Source organism: Bufo gargarizans, chromosome 2 (assembly GCF_014858855.1).
Source record: "Bufo gargarizans isolate SCDJY-AF-19 chromosome 2, ASM1485885v1, whole genome shotgun sequence".
Lineage (NCBI taxonomy): Eukaryota > Metazoa > Chordata > Amphibia > Anura > Bufonidae > Bufo > Bufo gargarizans.
In genome coordinates this window covers 533,089,109-533,112,517 of record NC_058081.1, presented here as the reverse complement: position 1 = coordinate 533,112,517, position 23,409 = coordinate 533,089,109, and the positions used below count along the sequence as shown (strand labels likewise).

At 43.3% G+C, this 23,409-nt stretch overlaps 1 protein-coding gene across 1 annotated transcript in view; it reads left to right on the top strand.

The window, feature by feature from the left end:
* LOC122928554 (branched-chain-amino-acid aminotransferase, cytosolic-like) overlaps window positions 1–17,990 on the top strand; it is a 37,537-nt gene extending 19,547 nt beyond the window's left edge. Inside the window, exons 2-11 of the mRNA XM_044281512.1 lie at window positions 3,849–3,926; window positions 4,020–4,220; window positions 7,200–7,310; window positions 8,698–8,817; window positions 10,723–10,886; window positions 12,545–12,687; window positions 15,807–15,892; window positions 16,012–16,152; window positions 16,846–16,920; window positions 17,478–17,990. Coding sequence (XP_044137447.1) covers window positions 3,849–3,926; window positions 4,020–4,220; window positions 7,200–7,310; window positions 8,698–8,817; window positions 10,723–10,886; window positions 12,545–12,687; window positions 15,807–15,892; window positions 16,012–16,152; window positions 16,846–16,920; window positions 17,478–17,516 — 1,158 coding nt within the window. The 3' untranslated portion in view covers window positions 17,517–17,990. The remainder of the gene's footprint in view (window positions 1–3,848; window positions 3,927–4,019; window positions 4,221–7,199; window positions 7,311–8,697; window positions 8,818–10,722; window positions 10,887–12,544; window positions 12,688–15,806; window positions 15,893–16,011; window positions 16,153–16,845; window positions 16,921–17,477) is intronic.
* Window positions 17,991–23,409: the final 5,419 nt, after the last annotated feature.

The following is a 23,409-nucleotide window of genomic DNA, read 5'->3' as shown; positions in this document are numbered from 1 at the left end:
ACGTGTTGGGGGGTCATCGTTTTACGCCGGTCTTTGACTCATCCCTGCGCTGACAAAGTATGTACATGATTTATGACCGCATAAATTAGACATGTACGGCAGTCCATACGCCTCATGTGAAAATCTACCCCACTCCCTGTGGAACAGAGTGGCCAGTCGGGCCTGTGCGCAGCCGCTCCATTCATTTCTATGGGAGTTCTGGAGTACAATGCACATAGTAATCATATGATGAAGCCCCCAGAGGAATAATCTTTGAGGAGAAATGCGGTGTGATATGTATCTGTACTGTATAGATGATTAGTTTCCCACCTATGTCTCATTGCATGTCACTGTCACACTATGTTGGGAGTTGTAGTTTTGCAATGACTGGAAAGCAGCACCTCAGGGACAATTACTATGGTTAGATTTCACGCAGGTGTGCATTTCCTACTGTCATATACAGCTTATAATAATGTTACTATTCACATCAGATGTCTTTATGGTGGGCCACATTATCCGACATATATTGGATGCCCTGTTCCCTATAGAAGCCGTGAGCAGTCAGGGAGCGTCCTGTCTGGTGCTATGTAATGTACTTACCTTCCTTCTGCCTGTAGCTCCTTTCCTATATGATTCTCCATCACTGCCAGGTGACCAGACTCCAGGGAAGTGCGCATCTGTCAGCTCATAGGGTCCAGAGTCCAGGATACTGAGTAAGCTATGAACACCGTCCTCTGGTTGATTGGCTTGGGTGGAGGAGAGCCCTACCACAGCCCACCTTAAAGGAGGAGTCTGCCTGTCAAGGGGCTGCTTCTCACGCCACTAAACTTGCTGAGCTGTACAGAATGCAAATCAGCCATTTGCCTTTTGTACCCTGTCTGCCAGTGGGACATTACCTCAGTCTGCTGCCAGAACTATAATTAATGCGTCGCTGTTAATCCCTCTGTGGAAAATTAGGCCAAATTCCTCCAGCCATAGTTGAAGCGCCCACAGAGTGAGAGACGTCGACATTTCAGCTAATCGGTCTCAGAAAAGTGTTGGGCCCCGGTCACATTGTGGGAGTATTTTATAGCATCCGGCACTCCAGCTGTTCTGAAACTACAACTCCCAGCATGCTCCATTCACTACAAGTACAGCATAGTACGTGTGCATGCCGGGAGTTGTAGTTTCACAGCATCTGGAGTGCCGAAGGTTGCTGACCCCTGTTATAGCCGGTTCTGTATAGTTTTTTCACTCTTTTCCCCTGTGGTGGTGATGCGTCCTGTAGGTGTTTTTCCTCTTTAAAGGGACCCGGTCATGAAGAGTTAGGCCCCAAATCACCAATAACCTGTTATCCAGAACGGTGACAGCTTCACAAAGATGATCAGAGAGATTTGGCGTACCGCAGGAAAAGGAGTCGCATGGGTAGAGCCACAAGTCACACTTGCTGGTCCTTATTTTGGTCTAATTGATGTCCCACAGGCCAAGTGTGTCATCTTGAGCCACCTCCTGTGGCATCCGACACGTGCACAGTAAAGTCAGGTGTACGGCCCTCTGCTTCATATGCACACTGCACATGCGCCAGATGAAGCCGTAGGGCCTGTCAGGTTGCCACCATTTTTTGAGGGAATCTGGTAACGAGGCTCTACAGATGTGAACAAAGCCTAACCGAGTACCTTGATCTGAGTGCCTTCCTTCAGCCTCCATACGTATAATACAAACCTTGTGATTACCAAGATACCATCAACTCTAACATCACATGGTGGACTCAGGTTCCCGATACCCTGAGCCGACTGATGGAACATAGGAAAGAGCGAATAATGGAGGAGATTTTTTATCCCTCTACTCCACTCCAGTAAAAAGATGGCAAACCGTGGGTTGGCGACTCTTTTAATGACATCACGCCATTTCTACGCCGCCTTTGCCACTTTCTGAAAAGGAGCGGTGTGGATGGGGCCATGATGACTCAAATCTATACGCTCGGACTGCTGGAGGATATGCTTAATTTAAGGCTAGGGCTACACGGCGACACTAGTCGCCAACAGGATCATGAGTAGCAGTGATCCCATAGAAATGAATGGGATCGCCAGGTTGGATTTTTTTTTGCGACTGTTGCAGCAATCCCATTTATTTGTATGCGATCACCGCTACTCGGCAATCCTGGCCACGACAGCGGTTGCGCGACCAGTGTCGCCGTGTAGCCTTAGCCTAAGAGGAGACGTGCATCTCATCATAAATGAAATGCTTCCTTCAGCGCAGCAGGGAATATCATCATACAAATGTCGGTCTTGATAAATGACCCCTATTGCGTAATGTTTACAATGAAGAAAGTGAGTTTGAGGGTCCTCACACATATGAAAATTTTTAAAATGTCAGAATAAGGTCTCATGCACGCTGCCGTCACTGGCCAGTGACTGTTCTGCGGACCCCAAATTGGGGTCCGCAGTGTACGGGCACCGACCGTAGGTCCGTCGTATGTGGGTGCAGGGTCTATTCACTTGAATAGTGTCCGCATCCAACGGTCTGCACTGCAGAAAAGTAGTGCATGCACTACTTTTATACGGTGCGGAAGCACGGACAGAAGACTCACGGACGCAATCCATGGTGTTCCTTGGGGTTCCTTGCCTCCGTACCACACGGTACCTTCCGGATCTGTGATGCGGTGCACAAACGGCTGGTGCCCCCATATTGCTGACCCGCCAACAACCTGCCTTTTTTTTTTTTTTTTCTTTTTTGTGTGGCCTTTTTTTGCACACAGTTTGAGAGATTTATCAAATCGGTGTAAGGGAAAACTGACTTAGTTACCCATAGCAACCAATCAGATTTCACCTTTCATTTTACAATGGAACTCTGAAAAATGAAAGTTGGAATCTGACTGATTGCTTTGGGCAACTAAGCCAGTTTTTGCAATACCAGTTTTGATTAAATCTACCTCAGTGTGTCTTCATGGTATTGTCAATATGCCTGAAAAACGCCAAACGCTACAGCCTGCTGTGAAAAAAAACCCAAAAAACAGAAAGACAAAAAAGGTTACCTAATTAACGAAAATGTGAGTAGCAAAAAAACACTTGTGTGTCCTGTGTTTCATATTTCCCATAAATCGTCAGCTAACATCTGGAGCTGAGGTTTTTACAGCAAAAAACCCTGCAAAACCGCTGCTGCATAGACGCCACTAAACACAAAAATGCCAGAACAAACTGTGTAAAAACACCCCTCTGGAGTTTTTTCTTCCCATCATAGTCCTTACAAATGCTAGCGACAGCTAGGCCATATTTTAATGGGATTGCAGATTTTTTTTCAGTAAATTTACATTTACTGTGTAAAGTGTCTATACACAATCTATACATGTAAATTTATGTGTGTGTGTGTGTGTGTGGGGGGGGGTCACCGGACCCCCCCCCCCATCCAAGCAGCGGATGTCAGGAGAAAGAAGGGTTGACTTTAAAAATGGGAGCTAATCTGCCAGCAGAGGTTTCTGGCAGTGAAGGCTAGGCATACATGTGTCCTCCAACAGTTGTCTAATGTGTATAGCCGGCTTTACAACTTTAGGCTACTTGAACACGAACGTATTTTGTTTCTGTGTCCGTTCCGTTTTTTTTTTTTTGTAGATAGGATGTGGACCCATTCATTTCAATGGGTCCGCAAAAAATGCTGTGCTATGCGCATCAGTATGTCCGTTCTGTAGCCTCTCAAAAAAAAATAGAAAATGTCCTATTCTTGTCCGTTTTAGACATTGTTACAATGGATCTGCAAAAAAAACAAACGGATAGCATACGGATGTCGTCCCGTGTTTTTACGGATTCGCAATTTGTGGATCGCAAAACACATACGGTCTTGTGCAATATCTGTATATTATTTACTTATACCTCAATTTTGCTTTCATTCCTTAGGTTTTGGGTAGACAACTAATATCTGTTCAGCGCAGTTGGCCTATTACCTCATGGAGAGCGGCAAGCACAACATTTAAGGTGAGCAGTGCAATGTGGACATAGATGGAGATAATGGAAGTGTGTGTGGAGTCATGTTCACAAGAATGTCTCCTTGTCCCTTCTTCAATTTAGTCGGCAGACCTGAAAGTGGAACTGAACAAACATCCTAAGAAGAAGCCGGCGGTGTCAGACTTGGTGTTTGGAAAAACATTTACTGACCATATGCTGACCATAGAATGGACCAACGAGAGAGGCTGGGGAAAGCCTCTCATTAAGCCCTTCCAAAACCTTTCCCTTCACCCCGCTACTTCTGCACTGCACTACTCAGTGGAGGTAAGATGTCAGGATCCAGGACGTAATGGCATGGAAATGGAGCCTTCTCCGGTGTAGTGGCAGAATCTGATTTCAGTGGTCGGTCACTGAAGAGTTAAAGAGGACCTGTCACCTCTCCAGACATGTCTGTTTTAGTAGCATCCCCCATATAATAACAGTTCTGGAGCATCTATGTCTCTGTGATGTGACATTCCTTTATGCTAGACGTTATGAATGAATTTCTAGCGGGTTGCAGTGAAGGTCTAGATGGATGTTACCAAATGGGGATGTGTCCCTGCACAGTCTGACACTGGCAGCACAGACAGTGCAGGGACAAGGGGAATACAAGTAGTAGCTAAGACAGACATGTCGGGAGAGGTTACAGGTTGTCTTTAACCTGAAGGAGTTTCTGAGAACTCACAAGTTAAACTGTGGAGCGCACGGGTTGCTCTACAGCAAGCAGCTTCCCCTACCTTCCAGCTGATCTTTCTCCATAGGCAAGTGGGCTTCACTGGAAAGGAGGCTTGGTGTAAGATGGACCATTTTGCACCAGAATTTTGGTGCATTTCTGGCATAAAAATCTGTCTCAAATTAAGCCAACCAGTAGCTGGTATAGAGTCTGTGAAATGTGTCTAATCCTGCACCATATTTATCATCCAGCCTTAACCCCTGTGATAAATCTGGTGCAGTCTAGACAGCCGGTCTAAGGTTACACCGTCTATAGGATTAGTAAATCTGGGCATTTCTGGTGGCATTTGGGGAAAAGTATGATTAGTGTTCGCCATTTTTGTGGTGTACAAAAGTTACATATGTTGTTGCAAGTGCCATTTTGCTGCAAAACTTGCAACTTTTTCTCCTTCTCTGCCACCCTTATCACTTTACAAAAAGTGGGCATTTAAAAAACTGTTAAATCCACGGAAACAATAGATATGCTGCAGATTTCAAAATCCTATAACACAACAAGAATGGAGGGCTCAAACACCCTGAGGAATGGATAGCGGTAGGTTCACTGCCAACTGGGTCACCTACCCAGTGATAAAGAGAAATTCAAAAGATGCAAACAGGCAGGCACACCACCTTTTTGTCGCTTGTGTTAGATAAAAGACAATCGATAATAAAATTGGATCAACATTTACATGATTGTAAAAGACAAAAAAAAAAATTAAAATACTATACTGAACACCTTAAAATAAAAGAAAATACACACCCTACAATGTAACAGTATAGTGCACTATACATTCGCTGGTGAGGTAAGTATATAGGTAGCTCATGCACATATATCATGTAAACATATTGCTAGGTATATAAAAATCACACCATGTTCGGCAATATATTACAAGCCGTAATCCATATCTATATAGTCACTGTCACTTCCTGAAGGAAGATGGTATATCAAATATATATCAGGTAATTGCGCCAAAAGTTTCCAGTAATCTAGATAAATGCAGATCAAAAGGGTTTGTTAATGGTTCAATGTATAAGGCTTGCTGTTCCATTCACAGTTTGTTGGGGTCAGTTCACCATCTCTTTCAATAGATGTTCACTGAATTATTTAATAAATTGTTGCCTCTTTGAGGCTCTTGCCACTATGGTTGTTCCGTGGTATATCAGGTCTTTAATAGGGCATCACACTTGTGTCGTTTTTCAGGATACTAATTCCATGTGGCGAGGACGCTGTGCTACGATCTCGCGCTATTTCCGTGATGTCTCGTTCTCACACAGCAGTCACATAGTTTGGCCAGCTGACCCGGTCATGTGATGAATTCTTGGTCAGGTGATCTTTTCTGAAGGTCCTGCTCACAGGTCCTTGTAGGTTGGTCTCGCCCTTATTGAAGCGTAAGGATAAATCTTTACCGGCAAAAATGTGAAACATAAAGAACAGCTGTATGTATTCTTATTCCTTTTGGTCCGGACCAGTAGAAGAAATATGGCGATGGCGCACAAACTGCCAGACGCGTTTTGAGGCTACTTGCCTCTTCCTCAGTGGCTACAGAACTGTGCTCCTCTTTGTATTCTTTTATAGGCCTCCTAATTAAGACACCCATAAGATCTGGGACTGATCCATACAAAATTCATGGAAAATGTGGTTTGAAGTTTCATTCATTCTATTTTTCAAGTCTTATACATTGGAACAGCAAGTCTTATACATTGAACCATTAACAAACCCTTTTGATCTGCATTTATCTAGATTACTGGAAACTTTTGGCGCAATTACCTGATATATATTTGATATACCATCTTCCTTCAGGAAGTGACAGTCAAGTGACTATATAGATGTGGATTACGGCTTGTGATATATTGCCGAACATGGTGTGATTTTTATATACATAGCAGTATGTTTTAATAATATATCTGCATGAGCTACCTATATACTTACCTCACCAGTGAATGTATAGTGCACTATACTGTTACATTGTAGGGTGTGTATTTTCTTTTCTTTCTTTTCTTTTAAGGTGTTCAGTATAGTATTTTTACTTTTTATTTAAAAAAAAAAAAAAAATATATATATATATATATATATAGGTCTTTTACAATCATGTATATGTTGATTGATTGTTTACCAATAAATAATCTTTTATCTAACAGAAGCAACAAAAGGTGGCGTGCCTGCCCATTTGCATCTTTTTAAGATTTAAAAATCCGCACGGCAGGTCACTTTCCACGCGGAAAATATGTGCAAAGTGTAAATGAGATTTGTCAGATCTCATTCACTTTGCTGGCGCTGTATTACTTCTAAAATCTGCACATGACCCACAACGTGTGCGGGTACCCTCCCTGTTTCCGGCACCTCCTCAGAGGTGTCATCATATGCCCCTTCATCTGCTGAGGAATAGCCTTTCATAGAGGGGCAGATTTCTTTTTACAGATGTGTGGGTGAACCATGGCTGGCACTGAGGGTGCCATATCTGGGTGCTCTTCACATCATGGAGATCCAGTGTACGTAGGATTGTAGCCTGCATTTTTGTTTTGTACTGCAAAGTTTCTTTGTGTCTTTTGTAGCTCTTTGAGGGTATGAAAGCTTATAGAGGAGAGGACAATCAGGTTCGTCTTTTCCGACCTATGTTGAACATGGAAAGGATGCATCGGACAGCACTACGAGCTTGTCTACCTGTAAGTCTTTGACTGTATGTTCTCAGATAGAAGAATCACTGATCTGTGTTGTTTAACCCCTTCATGGCATATAAAGAGAGTTTAAGGGGATACAATCGGGGCTTATGGACACAAAGCACTGGGTCCACTGAAGGGCCTCAACAGTTTGACCATATTACCAGTTGTTAGGGTATGGTTAGCTATACCACAATTACTGCCTTTGTGTTGATAGACTAATGTATTGGTATATAGCTATATGTCAGTATGTAAAAAAAATAAAAATTCAATGAATTAAAAGGTCATGTTCCTTTTTTTTTTTTTTTTTTAGCTTTAAAATCAATGTCCAAAGACATAACATAGTATACACTTAGCCTGTGCAATAAATGCTTATGATCAGTGCATGCTGTAATAGTTTTATTTTTTTCAGCATTTTTGCCAGAATGAATATTAATATAGATTCAATGGTAATGCAATACTGTAACATGGCACCTACATAAAGTACCGCTCATCCTGAAAAAAAAAAAACAATCAGATTTTTTTTTGCAGACATGCTGAACTGTCAGCCAAAAAAAGATCTGCATTTTTGCGGACAGCATATGGTCGTCTGAATTAGCCCTAAAACTTTAATTTTCCTGAGCTCCTTTGGAAAATGAAAAGGTGGAATCTGATTGGTTGCTATGGAATGTAAAGAAATAAAAGTTAATGTCCTCAAAGCCATTTAGAATACCGGACCTTTCTATTAGAAGTATAGAGTACGTCAGGAGATCTACCTGGACTTCCAGTATAGGCTCTGAAGGTGATGTGAACAGAGCCCGAGTCTACTTTATATTACTATACATTTGTAGCAGACCAAACGGGGATAGAATGAGTTTTAAATAATGGCTTCCTCTTCCATCTATATGTAATATACAGCATATAATATATAACCTAAAGATAAGGCCTAAAAACCAAATATAATCAGGTGATCAGTAAAGGCTATGTCCTTCCAGTTGACTTAGGCTAGGTCTACACGACGACATTTGTCGCGCAACATTTTGTTGAACCAATGTCGCGCGACAATTTTTATAATGGCAGTCTATGGTGTCGCACTGCAACATGCGACATGCTGCGACTGCGACGCAACAGTCGCAGAAAATCCATTCAAGATGGATTTTTCTGCGACTGTCGCATGTTGCAGTGCGACACCATAGACTGTCATTATAAAAATTGTTGCGCGACGTTAGTGCAACAAAATGTCGCGCGACAACTGTTGCGCCCTATCTGTCGCGCGACAAATGTCGTCGTGTAGACCTAGCCTTACTCTTGCCCCATTGGAAGCCGTTTTGTCCATTTTTTGTTTTCTTGTAAAATATGCTGGAAAAGAATGGTGTTCCATCAATGATATTCAGTCTCCTGTATCTTTTCTCAGTCCTTTGACAATGCAGAACTTCTAGAATGCCTAAGAAGACTTATTGACCTCGACAGAGACTGGGCTCCTAAATCTACTACCGCTAGTCTCTACATTCGACCCACCTTTATTGGCACAGAGGTAGATTTTGCTTTTACTGTTATGCTATTTATGTATTGCTTTTGATAACCTCCCTTGGTGGCACAGTGTTCAGCATTTTGTGAAGGTTGATGTCCCTTTGGAAGGTCACGGTTTTTGTTCCACTTTGTTTTACTACAAAGTGAAGTGTATGAATATAACCGACTTATATGATATTGGTTTGTGTTTTATTTTTTTCCTGTTTTAGACTTTATTATAGCTTTCATGGTCATTCTATGACATTTTGGATGTTGTATGTGTTTGTATTGTAAGCACACCCACAATTTTTTATTTTATTTTATTTTTAGAACAGTTAGGACCTGATCAAATACATCTCCTTGTGCTCAATTTCCCTTTAATTTTTATTAAAGCATTTGTGCAGGGGTTTTATATTGGTGACCTATCTTCGGGACAGTTTCTGGTCATTAGGGTCCATTCACACGTCCGTGTGTGTTTTGCGGATCCGCGGACACTGGCAATGTGCGTTTTGCATTTTGCGGACCGGACATCGCTGGCACTTAATAGAAAATGCCTATTCTTGTCCGCAATTGTGGACATGAATAGGGACATGTTCTATTTTTTCGGGATTGGAATTCCGGACCCTAAAGTGCGGGTACGCATTTCTGGATCCAGGCAGCACATCGTGGGGCCCCATAGAAATTAATGGGTCCGAAATTTGGTTCCCGCAAAATGCGTAACGGAATTGCGGACGTGTGAATGGACCCTTCCTGCGCATAGTCTCCCCTTGTAGCGGTGGTGCAGTGTAATTACAAGTACTCGCTCCATTCACGTTTGTCTGTCAAGTCCTTAGAAATATGCATATTAGCTCATGTCAGCCAAACCAGAGACTCATCTAAATGTAAGAGTGACCTGTTTATGAAAGCTGTTTCGGGTTTTCTTGGTCTTCGTCAGTACAGAGCAGGTTAGTCGTTGGCTGGAGATGACTCTTTGAAGAGACCCAGCAGATGTATAAAGACTTATTTTTAACGGGTACCCTGTCCTGTACTGACAGAGGGCAAGAACTTCAAAACATCTGTCTACAGGTGGAAATCTCTGGTTTGGTTTGACGTGAACTAATTTTCCTGTATTTTCTCATGAACCATTGTCTGCTAAAAAAAAAAAAAAAAAAAAAATTCATATACATAAGACTTTTGTCATCTGAACTTGATGTTTGTGGTGGGACCAGCCTAAACACGCATACGTGGAGCTCCTGACTCTTCCCAACCATCTATCAGGGTAGAGAAGAATCAGTGTTCTTTTGGCTCTCTCCTCAATGAAAACACATACATGTTCGGCCAGGTGTGTAAGTGTATGGAGCAGTTGGCAGCATTCAGGGGACAGCTGTTGAAGGTGTATGGGCACCTTAAAGAGGACCTTTCACTAGAATAAAAAATCTAAACTAACTATACAGACATGGAGAGCGGCGCCCAGGGATCCCCCTGCACTTCATATGTTAGGCTCCACCCAGTTGAACCTGCCGGCGTCTCCTTCTCCCATGCTGTAGCGCTGGCCAATCGCAGCGCTCATCTCATAGCCTGAGGGGCTTTTTTTTCTCTCAGGCTGCGATTGGCCAGCGCTACAGCATGGGAGAAGGAGACGCCGGCAGGTTCAACTGGGTGGAGCCTAACATATGAAGATACCGGAGGCAATTACGGGAGAACGGAGCAGTGCCCAGGTATAACAGTAAGTGCAGGGAGATCCCTGGGCACCGCTCTCCATGTCTGTATAGTTAGTTTAGATGTGTTATTCTAGTGAAAGGTCCTCTAAGTCTCCATACGCCTGCTAGGTCTCTTCAATGAGACTATCCCCCCCCCCCCCCTTCTCTCTTATCCAAGTATAATATAGGATATAGGATTCACAGGAAAAACAGAATTTGCCTCCTTAAATGAATCTGCTGTCTTCCTACAGCCATCTCTAGGTGTCACAAAGTCCAACCATGCATTACTGTATATCATCGTTGGACCTGTAGGACCATACTTTCCATCCGGAGGATTTAGTCCAATTTCACTTTTGGCAGATCCAAAATATGTGCGTGCCTGGATGGGTGGAGTAGGGAACTATAAACTGGGTGGGTAAGTAACACTTTTTGCTCTACTTTTTTGCTGTTTAATATGAATATGCTACATGACATTTTCCCGATAGTTTGTGGGAAACAAAAAAGTTGCACTGTATTTCAAAACTGCAGAAACCCTTATTTAACACCGCAGTTATTACTGTCCGCCCACTGTCCATTATGGCATATCATTTTTTTTTTTTTTTTTTTTTTATAAGCTTGCCTTTTTCTCATGAGAACCCCAGACAACTGGATATAGGCAGTATTTGTTGTTATTAACCCGTTAACGTTTTTTTTTTTTTTTTACTTCCAGCCTTCTCAAAGCCATAACTTTTTTTTTTTTTTTTCATTCACATGAAGGCTTGTTTTTTTTGCGGGACAAGATGCACTTTCTAATGGCACCACATATGGTTGTCAATGAGAATTTTACAATGTTCCTATGGAGTCCTGCCACAGCCAGGAGCCCCATAGAAACTAATATTCAGCAGCCTCCTGTCACACAGGAGGACAGTGGCTGCCACATATACGCTCCGGCTGCCCTGATCCCCGATGGGAGAAACGGAGCACACCCCGAAGAATGCTTCTGGGTTATAGGGCATCTGAAGGGTTAAAAGCCTGCGACCGGAATTACCGCTGGTCTTGGGTGTCTGCTGTGTGAATACACATGCAAGTGGCTTCCATTTTTAAATGCCCGGCCACCGACGTAAATTTCTCTTGGGCGTTTAGGAAAGGTTTAAAGGGGGTTTTCGGGGGTAGTATATTAATGACCTATCCTCGGGGAAGGTCGTAAATATCAGATCATTGGGTGTCTGATACCCGGCAGTGCTGGGTGTCAGAACCCCACTGATTAGATATTGATATTTCATCGATATTCTACTCTGGAAAAACCTCTTTAACTCTTTAGTGCTCTCCAACACACCACTTTTTTTTTTTTTTTTTTTTGTAATCACTAAAGGACTTTATTCTGTTGCAACCACCTTTTTACAGTGCTCTGGTATGATCCCTGGTGTCCTGCGCTGGGTGGAGCAAGTGTTTGATCCCTGTCCTTAAAGGGGTTGTGTCACCTCGCCCACCATGCCCGGCTATTTTTACAAGTCCCATAGGAATGAGTGGAGAGTACTCAACGCAAGTGCAGCCACCACTTTGTTCACCTCTAGGGGACTGCTAGAAGTAGCGGGTCAGCTTGGCTATTTTCAGGACTCCCATAGAAATAAATTGAGGGGTGACCGCGCATGCAACGCTGTTCTCCATACACTTCGGGAGGCTCATTCTGGAGATCGGGGCCGCACCTGCACCTATCTGACTTTGGTGACATATCTTGCCTGAGGTGAGACAACCCTTTATTGCTTTTTGGTTGTCATGTTCAAAGATCCCAAGTAAAAGAAAAACTACACATACATTAATAGGTACAGCCGCATGTGTAACCACCACGTTATTTGCCCTGCATGGAAAATGCCGTAAATAAAAAAAAAAGAAAGCTGCTAGAATTGCTGTTTTTTGTACATATTGCTTTCCAAAAAATACAGTAAAGAACAATCATATATATCCCAAAATGATGACCGTGAAACACATAAGTCGGTAGGAGACTCTGCACTAAAAAAAGATTAATAATTGGTTTTGCATCCAGTGAACATTTTTTATTTTATTCTTGGCACCTGAATATTTACTTCCACACAGAAACTATGGACCCACAATTTATGTGCAACATGAAGCAACAAAGGAAGGATGTCAGCAAGTACTATGGCTATACGGTGATGACCACCAAGTGACTGAAGCTGGTACTATGAACTTCTTCATGTACTGGATCAATGAGCAAGGAGGCAAGTCCTGTTTTTTGTATTTATTCTGTCAAGGGATGGGCCAGTTTGAACAACTGTTTTACCTCTACAGTTATTAATATTAATAGTACTAGCTGAAGGACCCGGCTTCACACGGGTATATTTAATCTATTCCATTTAATGTTTGTGTGTGTCGTTAGAAGATATCTACAGCACGCCGCCCCCTTAACAGTGACCTCCACAGCCCCCCACCCCTTAAAACTGACCCCCCCCCCCCCCCGCATTGCCCCTTCTCCTTAAAATGGGACCTCCACAGCAGCCCACCCCCTTAACTTTGACCTTTACAGCAGCCTGCCCCTTTAACAGTGAGTTCCACAGCACCCCACCCCACCCCTTGACAGTGACCTCCACAGGGGCCCGCCCCTTAACTCTGACCATAGGTTACAGTCCACTTAGCTGACCTCCACAGCGACTGCCCCTTTAACAGTGACCTCCACTGTACCCCTTTCCCTTAACAGTGACCTCACAGTACCCCGCTGCCCCTTTAATAGTGGCCTCCAGAGTCCCTTCCTCCCTTAAGCATGACCTCCACAGCGGCCTGCCCCCTTAACAGTAACATCCACAGTGCTTTCCCCTTTAACAGTGAGCTCCACAGAAGCCGCCTCTATTAGTGACCTCCACAGTACGCCGTCTACTTAACATTGATTTCTACAACACCTCGCCCCCTTAACAGTGGCCTCTACAGCAATCTGCCCCTTAACACTGACCTCCATAGCGGACCTTCCCCTTAACTGTGACCCCCACAGCAGCCTTGCGCCTAGGGTGGCCAGAGGTCTGGTTTTAGGCCGGACAGTCCGGCTTTTACTCTGTCCTCCATCCGGCGCAGGGCCTGGACGGACACAGGGATGTCCTTTCGAACAGCTCACTCTCAGACAGCAGCACTTTGCTGTCTGAGTGTGAGCTGCGGGGAGAAAATAACCCTCCCTCCCTCCCACCCCTGCAGCTGACAGAAGTTAATTTTTACCTTCATTTTTTTAAATCCCTTTCGGCTGCGGCGTGAGAGGGGGGCGTGGCTTTGCAGGACCTGGGGGTGGTTTTTTTAAGTCCATCTTTTGAGGGTGGCTTGAATGGCCACCCTACCCGCCCCCTTAACTGTGACCTCCCAGCACCCCGCTCCCTTAACAGTGTCATCCACAGCGAGCTTTTGTTGGCTGATAAAGGACATGTGACCGTGTGTATGGCAGTTGGGATATGAAGAGAAAGACCTGCAGGCTTCTATTGGCTAATGTAGGTCATGTGATGTGCCATTATTGCATTTTTGGGGGGAATATCTCAGGAACGGTACGTGCTAGACAGCTGAGACACTGTCTAAAACCTTCCCGGACACCAGATGTACCTGTGTTCTAAAGTTCGTGATTGTATATGCGATGGTGCGGATTCCTTTAGCAGACAGACATACATACATACATACATACATACACTCAGCTTTATATATTATCCTCCTGAGATTAGTTTTGTCTGTTAAGGGTGTATTAGACACCCTGATCAGGAAGACGATTGTTGGGAGGGAAGCATTACTTCCTGGCAATCGCCTGCTCACTAGCAGAGAAGACTGCTGCTATTACATGCAGTGATCTCTGCAGCATGGGGAGAAGCGATCACTATGCCATCATTCGTCCCCATGTTGTACAGTGGTTTGCCGGCGGCAAATCGTAATTAGGCAGCACAGTCTGCCGCAGGCAAATCCTGATCGGGCAATTGGCGGCAATATTACACTGCAAGATAATCGCTAATGAGCGTTCTTACGAACGCTCGTTAGCAATCATTGGGTGGAAAATCTGCCCATTTAATACACCCTTTCGTTTCCTAAAAATATTTGAATAAGCACGGTCGTTTCAACAGATGTTACAAGTGAAGATACTTTATCATATATCTTGTTAGAGAAAAATGCCTGTGTTCCCCCTTAGAAGCTACTTCTCCTCTATCTCCTGCACTCCTCATTCACTATCAGGAGAGACAGAGACAAGATGAATTTTTCTCACTGAGGGATCAGGTTATAGCTGGTTCTCTTAGAATGGAGAGGGCAGGAGCAGGCTGCAGAGATGGAGACACTGCTGCAAGTTCTAGTGAGTGTTTTACTGTCTCATTCCGATGCTGATTTTGCTGCCACCCTACTCAGTACTTTAATATAATGTTCCCCATGCTGCTGGCCCTGTGTATGTGAGAGATAGGGGAGCAGGGTCTCCTCTTCTCTACCTGTCCTGTGTATGTGAGACATTATAGCAGCTAGTCTCCACCCCTAATAGGAAAAGATGCACACATAAAATGACCAGAAATGGTGTTCTCCCTTACTTACACACATGTAATGACTGATTCTGAAAAGTCTAATAAAACAGCAGGTATGTTAAGGAATTGTCTAGGAGTAGAAAAAGATGGCTACTTTCTTCCAGAAATGGCAAGATGTTAAACGTAACTCTGTACTTCTCAATTTGTGATGTGCGCAAAAAATATTTAAGGCATACAACAGAAAACGGTTACAAAATGTAATGGCTGATTTACATGGCCCCATGCTGTGGAGACAATCACTACATGTAAATGCAGCTCTTCACCTCCACTGATGAGTACGCAGTTGTAGTGAAGGAACACTTCCTTCCCAACAATAGTCTGCTAGTCAGAGCAGTGTAAATGCACCAGATAATCACTAATGAGTGTTAATAGGAACGCACGTTAGCAATTATCTGGCGGTGTAAAGGTGCCGCAGATTACACGATGAACAAGTAATTGGATCGCAGGCACTTAAATTGGCATTTGCCGGCAGCAGATCGTGCTGTCTAAACACGCCTGGCTGCCAGCAAATAATGATTCAATATGGTGGACAAGCGATGGCAATAATGATCGCTCCCCCCATACTGTGGATGAGATCGCTGCATGTAAATGCGTCTCCTCCAAGGACGAGCAGGCGGTTGTTGGAAAGGAACGCTTCTTTCCCGATAATCGCCTGCTCAATTGTCCCATCTAAAAGGACCATTACAGTACATAGCAAAAGATATAAAATAGCACATGGAAAGTGACTACCAGGCGGTAGAGGGTACAAGTGTGTGTGTGTGAATGAGAGTATAGCTGTTTGCCAAGTTTGTCATGGTTTTTCCTTTTGGTTGTAGAACAAGAACTTGTAACGCCACCACTAAGCGGGTTAATCCTCCCCGGAGTGACAAGACACAGTCTGCTGGATCTGGCGCGGCAGTGGGTGAGTTTCAAATGCACAGGATTTATATCTATATGCCATAGATGTCTATAGCGGGAAACCCCCTCTAGTAATAAAGTGTTACATTGCTGTACTATTCTTGTCAATCTTGTCTCCTGCAGGGTGAGTTTAAGGTTTCCGAACGCTCGTTTACCATGGCCGACGTGGTGAAAGGGCTGCAAGAGAACAGAATAAAGGAGATCTTCGGCGCAGGAACCGCCTGTGTGGTTTGTCCTGTTAACCGGATACTTTATAATGGAGAAGTGAGTGCTAAATGCTTATTTTAACCCGTTTATAACTGGGTGATTTTCAGTTGGGTTTTTTTGTTTTGGTTTTTTCTGCTTTTGTGTTTTTACTCCCAGCCTTTCCAAAACCATAACTTAAATTTTTTTTTCATTCACATATAGCCATATGAGGTTGTACTTTCTAATGGCACCATTTAATATTGCATACAGTGTAGTGGGAAGCAGGAAAAAAAATTCCAAATTGGATGGAATTATAAAAAAACAAAAAAAACAAACAAACACAGTTCTGCCACAGTTTTCTGTGTGGTAAAACTGACCTGTTACATTGCATTCTTCAGATCAGTACGTTTACAACAATGCCACATATGTATAGTTTTTCTTGCGTTTTAATACTGAAATAAAAATTTTCTTTGCATCCCCATATTCTGACTCCCATGACTAGGGGAGCCGGTTCTTTACCTCCCAGACGCCATGGTCACATTTGAGCATTTCATCTGAGGGGTTAAATGTGTGTGATCTACGTTATCGTCGATCGCCTACATTAGTCCCAGGTGCCTGCTGTTTAAATTGTAATTTTACCTTTGAAATTAAAGGCCAAATCTGGACTTTAAATGGATGAGTGTGTTCTATGGAATGCTTCACCACACATTGTATGTTATGCAGGGCTGTATTTCTCTGATCTGATGGCTGACTGGTATATAATTTTTTCAGAATTACCTCATACCCACCATGGAAAATGGACCTGACATAGCAAAACGCTTCTTAAAAGAGCTTACAGACATTCAGGTATGTTTCCTTATAAACCCTCCCAAAAGAGAACGTGACAGCTAGAGATGAGCGAATTTCATGTTATGAAATCAGTTCACACTTCGTTTGGTGGTAAAAGCAGAATTGCGTTACGGATTCTGTTACCACGGACCATAACGCAATTCTATGACGGAAGGTATAACGGAATGCCTTTAGAGGCACTCCGGTATTCATTCTGTCATAAAAGTCTATGGGCTGCAAAACGGATCCGGCCCGTTTCCATTATGCAGGGGACAAATTCCTTATACAGCCCATAGACTTCTATTATGACGGAATGAATAACGTAATGCCTCTAAAGGCATTCCGTTATGCCTTCCGTCATAGAATTGCGTTATGGTCCGTGGTAACGGAATCCATAACGCAATTCTGCTTTTACCACCAAATGAGCTGACGTATTAAAGGTGGCCTCCTTTAAGCAGGGATTCAACTATGAGCTGCCACACAGATGAGCTGTCATTTTCTTTCATAGACTGACAATGTTGATGAGAATAATGTTTGTGTAAATTAATCACAGTCTTCTCTCTGTCTTTTTCCAGTATGGCCGCACTCCCAGTGACTGGGTATACCTTGTGTGATGCAGATGAGACCTCACTAAGACTTGTCCATTCCAAAGCATCAAATTTATCAACCTCCTGGATTTTATTAATGTGTTTTTACTTAGGGCTCATCAAGAAATGGTAAAACAAGAGTGTCTACCTCCGAAGTCTCTTCAGCCATCGTTTTCTAGTCCTCCCAATATGACGAAACACATGGCCTCTTGTAATTTAACGTATTCAATTGTATTATGAAATTATTATTTTAGATCTAGGAATACTGTGTGACAGTAGATTAGTAGAGGCTATGATGGTGGTGCGGGCTTTGCTCTCTTACGTGTGCTGTATTCTCTGTAGTCTACACGCATGGAGGGTGCTACAGGAATACAGCTTCAACAACAGATCTTCCTCCTTGCCTCTGCGCACAAGGCTCTGTTCTCCAAGCAATATGATAAAGAACTGAGGTTTTCTCAATCCTATTTACACTCCGCTATTAAACTGCGCAAGTCACTTTCACTGGTATCCTGTTTGTAATATGTCCTGGCTCTTCCATGTTGCGCTTTTTTTTGTGTGCGCAAACTCACAAACTAACACTAGAGGGAGCACTTGGTAAGTAAGTGAGAATACCTGGACTATGAATGGTCTTGCAGATGCATATGGCTTATTTCAGTTAACAACTTTAAAAACCCAGTTTAACAAGGAAAAAGTGTAGTCCTGGAGTAATTTGGTGGTGATATATTAGATATGGAGACCATGGAGCTATCTTAGTTACTCATGAGCAATCCATCACAGCGCAGCTTTCATTTTTCAAGGGCGTAATATGAACTGAAAGCTGTGCTGTCATTGGTCGCTATGGGCAGCAAAAATGTTAATTTTTTTTCTTCAGTTTTATAACTCTTCTGTATGCTTTCAAAACGTATCCTCTGATACGCCCAAATATAGCTGAAATGCTGCCGATTTTTCAGACCGATTTGCAGATAACTACAGTAGCAGCAAAGAAGATGAGAGTTAGGCTACTTTCACATTAGCGTTGTTTAAATCAGGCGTTCAATTCCGACACCGGAACTGCCTGCCGGATCCGGGAAAAACGTGCGAAAACTGATTACATTTGAATCCTGATCAGGCTTTCGATCACAATGGAAAAATTCATTGGAAAAAACGGATCCGCCATTTATGGACTTTAACTTTTTTTTCAAATTTTTCGGGTTTAACATGCAAAACCCGGATCCGTTTTGACTGAACACACGGCGCCGGATCCGGCGTTAATGCAAGTCAAAGGGAAAAAAGCCTGATCAGGCGTTCAGTCAAAGTGTTCAGGCTTTTTGGCCGGAGGTAAAAATACTGCATGCTACGTTTTTCTGAAAAGCCTGATCAGTCAAAAAGACAGACTCTCCATTCAGAATGCATTAGGATAAAACTGATCAGTTCTATTCCGGATTTGAGCCCCTAGGACGGAACTCAGCGCCGGAAAAGAAAAACGCTAGTGTGAAAGTAGCCTTAAATAAATACCATCAATGTGCTGCGGAAAGATAGCCAGACATGGAGTGACGTGGATTTGAAATTCAAAGCATGCCAGTTATTTCTGCAGATTTCACACTTTGTAATGCATTGGCCCAAGGGTTGGGGTACTCCTCTGATAAGGTTGCATTACATAGTGATAATTTATAATGCTGTGTGACCCTGAGAGACCTGTATCTACTGAATTACACTGACGGCATTATGTCAGAACAGTTCACTAGATTCAAGGTCTGGTAGAGACACTGCATTATACATCATTCTAATACCGTGCAATCCTGTCAGAGGAGCAGAGGTCAGAATGGGGAAACCACACTTAGGCTACATGCACAAGACCGTGCTGTTTTTTGCGCCCCGCAAACCGCGGATCCGCAAAAATGGAAGCCGCCCGTGTGCCTTCCGCAATTTGTGGAACTGAACGGGCGGTCATTGATATAACTGCCTATTCTTGTCCGTTTTGCGGACAAGAATAGGACATGTTATATTTTCTTTTTTTGCGGGGCTGCGGAACAGAGCAACGGATGCGGACAGCACACGGAGTGCTGTCCGCATCTTTTGTGGCCCCATTGAAGTGAATGGGTCCGCATCCGAGCCGCCAAAACGGTGGCTCGGATGCGGACCCAAGCAACGGCCGTGTGCATGAGGCCTTACACATGCAGCGTTCTCACATTGAACTTGCAGGTCTGAAACTAGCCTTATGTTGCACTTAACATAATTAGTATAGTTGATTAGTGTCTACAACAGTGCTCAATAACACTGCTAGATGCCTGCAGTGTCCCTGTAACAGCGCTAGCCTCAGGTCCCTCAGTGGCTTATAGCAGTATATGAGACAGAGAATAGTGCTGATCATGTACAACACAGGTAATAGTGGTATCTGAACCAGGGGCTGGTACTGCTCATGTAAAATATAGGTAATAATGTATATGATCTTGGGACTGGTACTGCTCATGTACAGTACAGGTAATAGAAATATATACCAGACAGGGACTGGTACTCCTCATGTACAATACAGGTAATAATATATCTGATCCAGGGGCTGGTAATGTTCATGTACAACACAGGTAATAGAAATATATATGAGCCGGGCACTAGTACTGCTCATGTACAATACAGGTAATGTATATGATCCTGGGACTGGTACTGCTCATGTACTACACAGGTAATAATATATCTGATCCAGGGACTGGTACTGTTCATGTACAACACAGGTAATAGAAATATATGTGAGCCGGGGACCGGTGCTGGTGATGCACCACACAGGTAATAACATTATTTGTACCAAGCACTGTATTTAACATCTACATTCACATGAAGATAAAGCGTAGTTTGTTCTTTACAGCTGCTGAGTTGCAGACATTTCTGTTAGGCCTCATGCACACGACCGTATTTAGTTTCCTTGTCCGTTCAGTTTTTTTTTTTTTTGCGGATAGGATGCGGACCCATTCATTTCAATGGGTCTGCAAAAAATGCGGGCAGCACACCGTGTGCTATCTGCATCAGTATGTCCGTTCTGTTGCTCCGCCCATAAAATAGTGCATGTCCTATTTTTTTTTCTAGTTTGCGGACAAGGATAGGCATTATTACAATGGATCCGCCCAAAAAAAAACCAAAAAAAAAATGATGCCATACGGAACGTCCTCCTTTTTTTGCAGTCTGATTGCAGAAATTGAGGAGTTAGGCCTCATTCACACATACGTGGATCAAGGTCCGTGAAAACCCGTCCTGCTGAGTGCACGGCATCATTGGTTGCTATGACGCCGTGTGCTTCGTGCCGCTGTACAGTAATACACTCGTATGATCTATACGAGTGTATTACTGTACAGCGGCGGCATAGCAACCAATGACACCGTGCGCTTGTGCACTCAGCAGGACGGGTTTTCACGGACCGTGGTCCATGTATGTGTGAATGAGGCCTTAATCCGTCCATTATGCTTTACTAATTTTCCATTAAAGTGGAAGCATCTTGTTTTCTAACCCTGGATCCCTCCTGTTGCTAATTAACAGAAGAAGGAAGAAGAGACCTGGTCAGTGGTGGAAGTTTAACTGATTTAATATACTGCAAATAAACTGCAACTTTCACACCACAGCCAGGGGCGGATTGGCCATTGATCTTGCAGGGAAATTTCCTGGTGGGCTGATGCCTCGGGGGCCACCCAAGACCTGCTCTCTGCTGCTGACCGGGAACATAATGAGCTCTCAACAGTAATTAAAGTTTTGAGAATCTGCTACTCATGTGCACAGCCAGCGACTGCACATCCCCTCCTGAATTCAACTTCTACGGCCACATCTCACCTCCTAAACCCCCTGCTCCATATCTTAATCAAAGACAACTGGAGGTTTAGGACAGAAAATGGCATCTACTGATGACTACCGCAGAGAGAGAGCTTTTGGGACAATATATTGTGCTGCACCGTGGTACATACAGTCAGGTCCATAAATATTAGGACCTCAACACAATTCTAATTTTTTTTGGCTCTATACACCACCACAATGGATTTGAAATGAAATGAGCAAGATGTGCTTTAACGGCAGACTGTCGGCTTTAATTTGAGGGTATTTACATGGAAATCAGGTGAACGGTGTAGGAATTACAACAGTTTGCATATGTGCCTCCCACTTGTTAAGCGACCAAAAGTAATGGGATAATGGAATAATATTCATAAATTAAACTTTCACTTTTGAATACTTGGTTGCAAATCCTTTGCAGTCAATTACAGTCTGAAGTCTGGAACGCATAGACATCACCAGACGCTGGGTTTCATCCCTGGTGATGCTCTGCCAGGCCTCTACTGCAACTGTCTTCAGTTCCTGCTTGTTCTTGGGGCATTTTCCCTTCAGTTCTGTCTTCAGCAAGTGAAATGCATGCTCAATCGGATTCAGGTCAGGTGATTGGCTTGGCCATTGCATAACATTCCACTTCTTTCCCTTAATAAAACTCTTTGATTGCTTTTGCAGTATGCTTTCGGTAATTGTCCATCTGCACTGTGAAGCGCCGTCCAATAAGTTCTGAAGCATTTGGCTGAATATGAGCAGATAATATTGCCCAAAACACTTCAGAATTCATCCTGTTGCTTTTGTCAGCAGTCACATCATCAATAAATACAAGAGAACTTGTTCCATTGGCAGCCATACATGCCAATACCATGACACTACCACCACCATGCTTCACTTATGAGGTGGTATGCTTAGGATCATGAGCAGTTCCTTTCCTTCTCCATACTCTTCTCTCCCCATCACTCTGGTACAAGTTGATTTTGGTCTCATCTGTCCATAGGATGTTGTTCCAGAACTGTGAAGGCTTTTTTAGATGTCGTTTGGCAAACTCTAATCTGGCCTTCCTGTTTTTAAGGGTCACCAATGGTTTACATCTTGTGGTGAACCCTCTGTATTCACTCTAGTGATGTCTTCTCTTGATTGTTTGACTTTGACACACATACACCTACCTCCTGGAGAGTGTTCTTGATCTGGCCAACTGTTGTGAAGGGTGTTTTCTTCACCGGGGAAAGAATTCTTCGGTCATCCACCACAGTTGTTTTTCGTGGTCTTCGGGTCTTTTGGTGTTGCTGAGCTCACCGGCGTGTTCCTTCTTTTTAAGAATGTTCCAAACAGTTGTTTTGGCCACGCCTAATGTTTTTGCTATCTTGCTGATGGGTTTGTTGTGTTTTTTCAGCCTAATGATGGCTTTCTTCACTGATAGTGACAGCTCTTTGGATCTCATCTTGAGAGTTGACAGCAACAGATTCCAAATGCAAATAGCACACTTGAAATGAACTCTGGACCTTTTTATCTGCTCATTGTAATTGGGATAATGAGAGAATAACACACACCTGGCCATGGAACAGCTGAGAAGCCACTTGTTCCATTACTTTTGGTCCCTTAACAAGGAGGAGGTACATATGCAAACTTGTAATTCCTACACCGTTCACCTGATTTGGATGTAAATACCCTCAAATTAAAGCTGACAATCTGCAGCTAAAGCACATCTTGTTCGTTTAATTTCAAATCAATTGTGGTGGTGTATAGAGCCAAAAATGTTAGAATTGTGTAACTGTCCCAATATTTATGGACCTGGCTGTAGTTCTGCTGGGACGGCCCTACAATATGGGGGCACTTTCCAGGGCCATGTTAAGTTCCCTGACCACAGCTACTAGATCTGAAACTGCTGGTGTCATATACACAGCAAAGCCATATACCTGAAAAGCATGTGGAATGCCTAATGTTCTGAGCTGTAGGTACTCCCTATGGCATGCCATAGTATAGTGCCGCCATACTCCTGTGCTTTACTGTAATACTGTGTCTAAAAATAATTGAATGATGTTTTCTGTTAGCTTCATATGGAACCATGCATTTCTGCACTGAACCTTCCCCTGCCAGTATATCCTTGAACTTTAAACTGCCAGTGAAGTAACAGTATTTTATT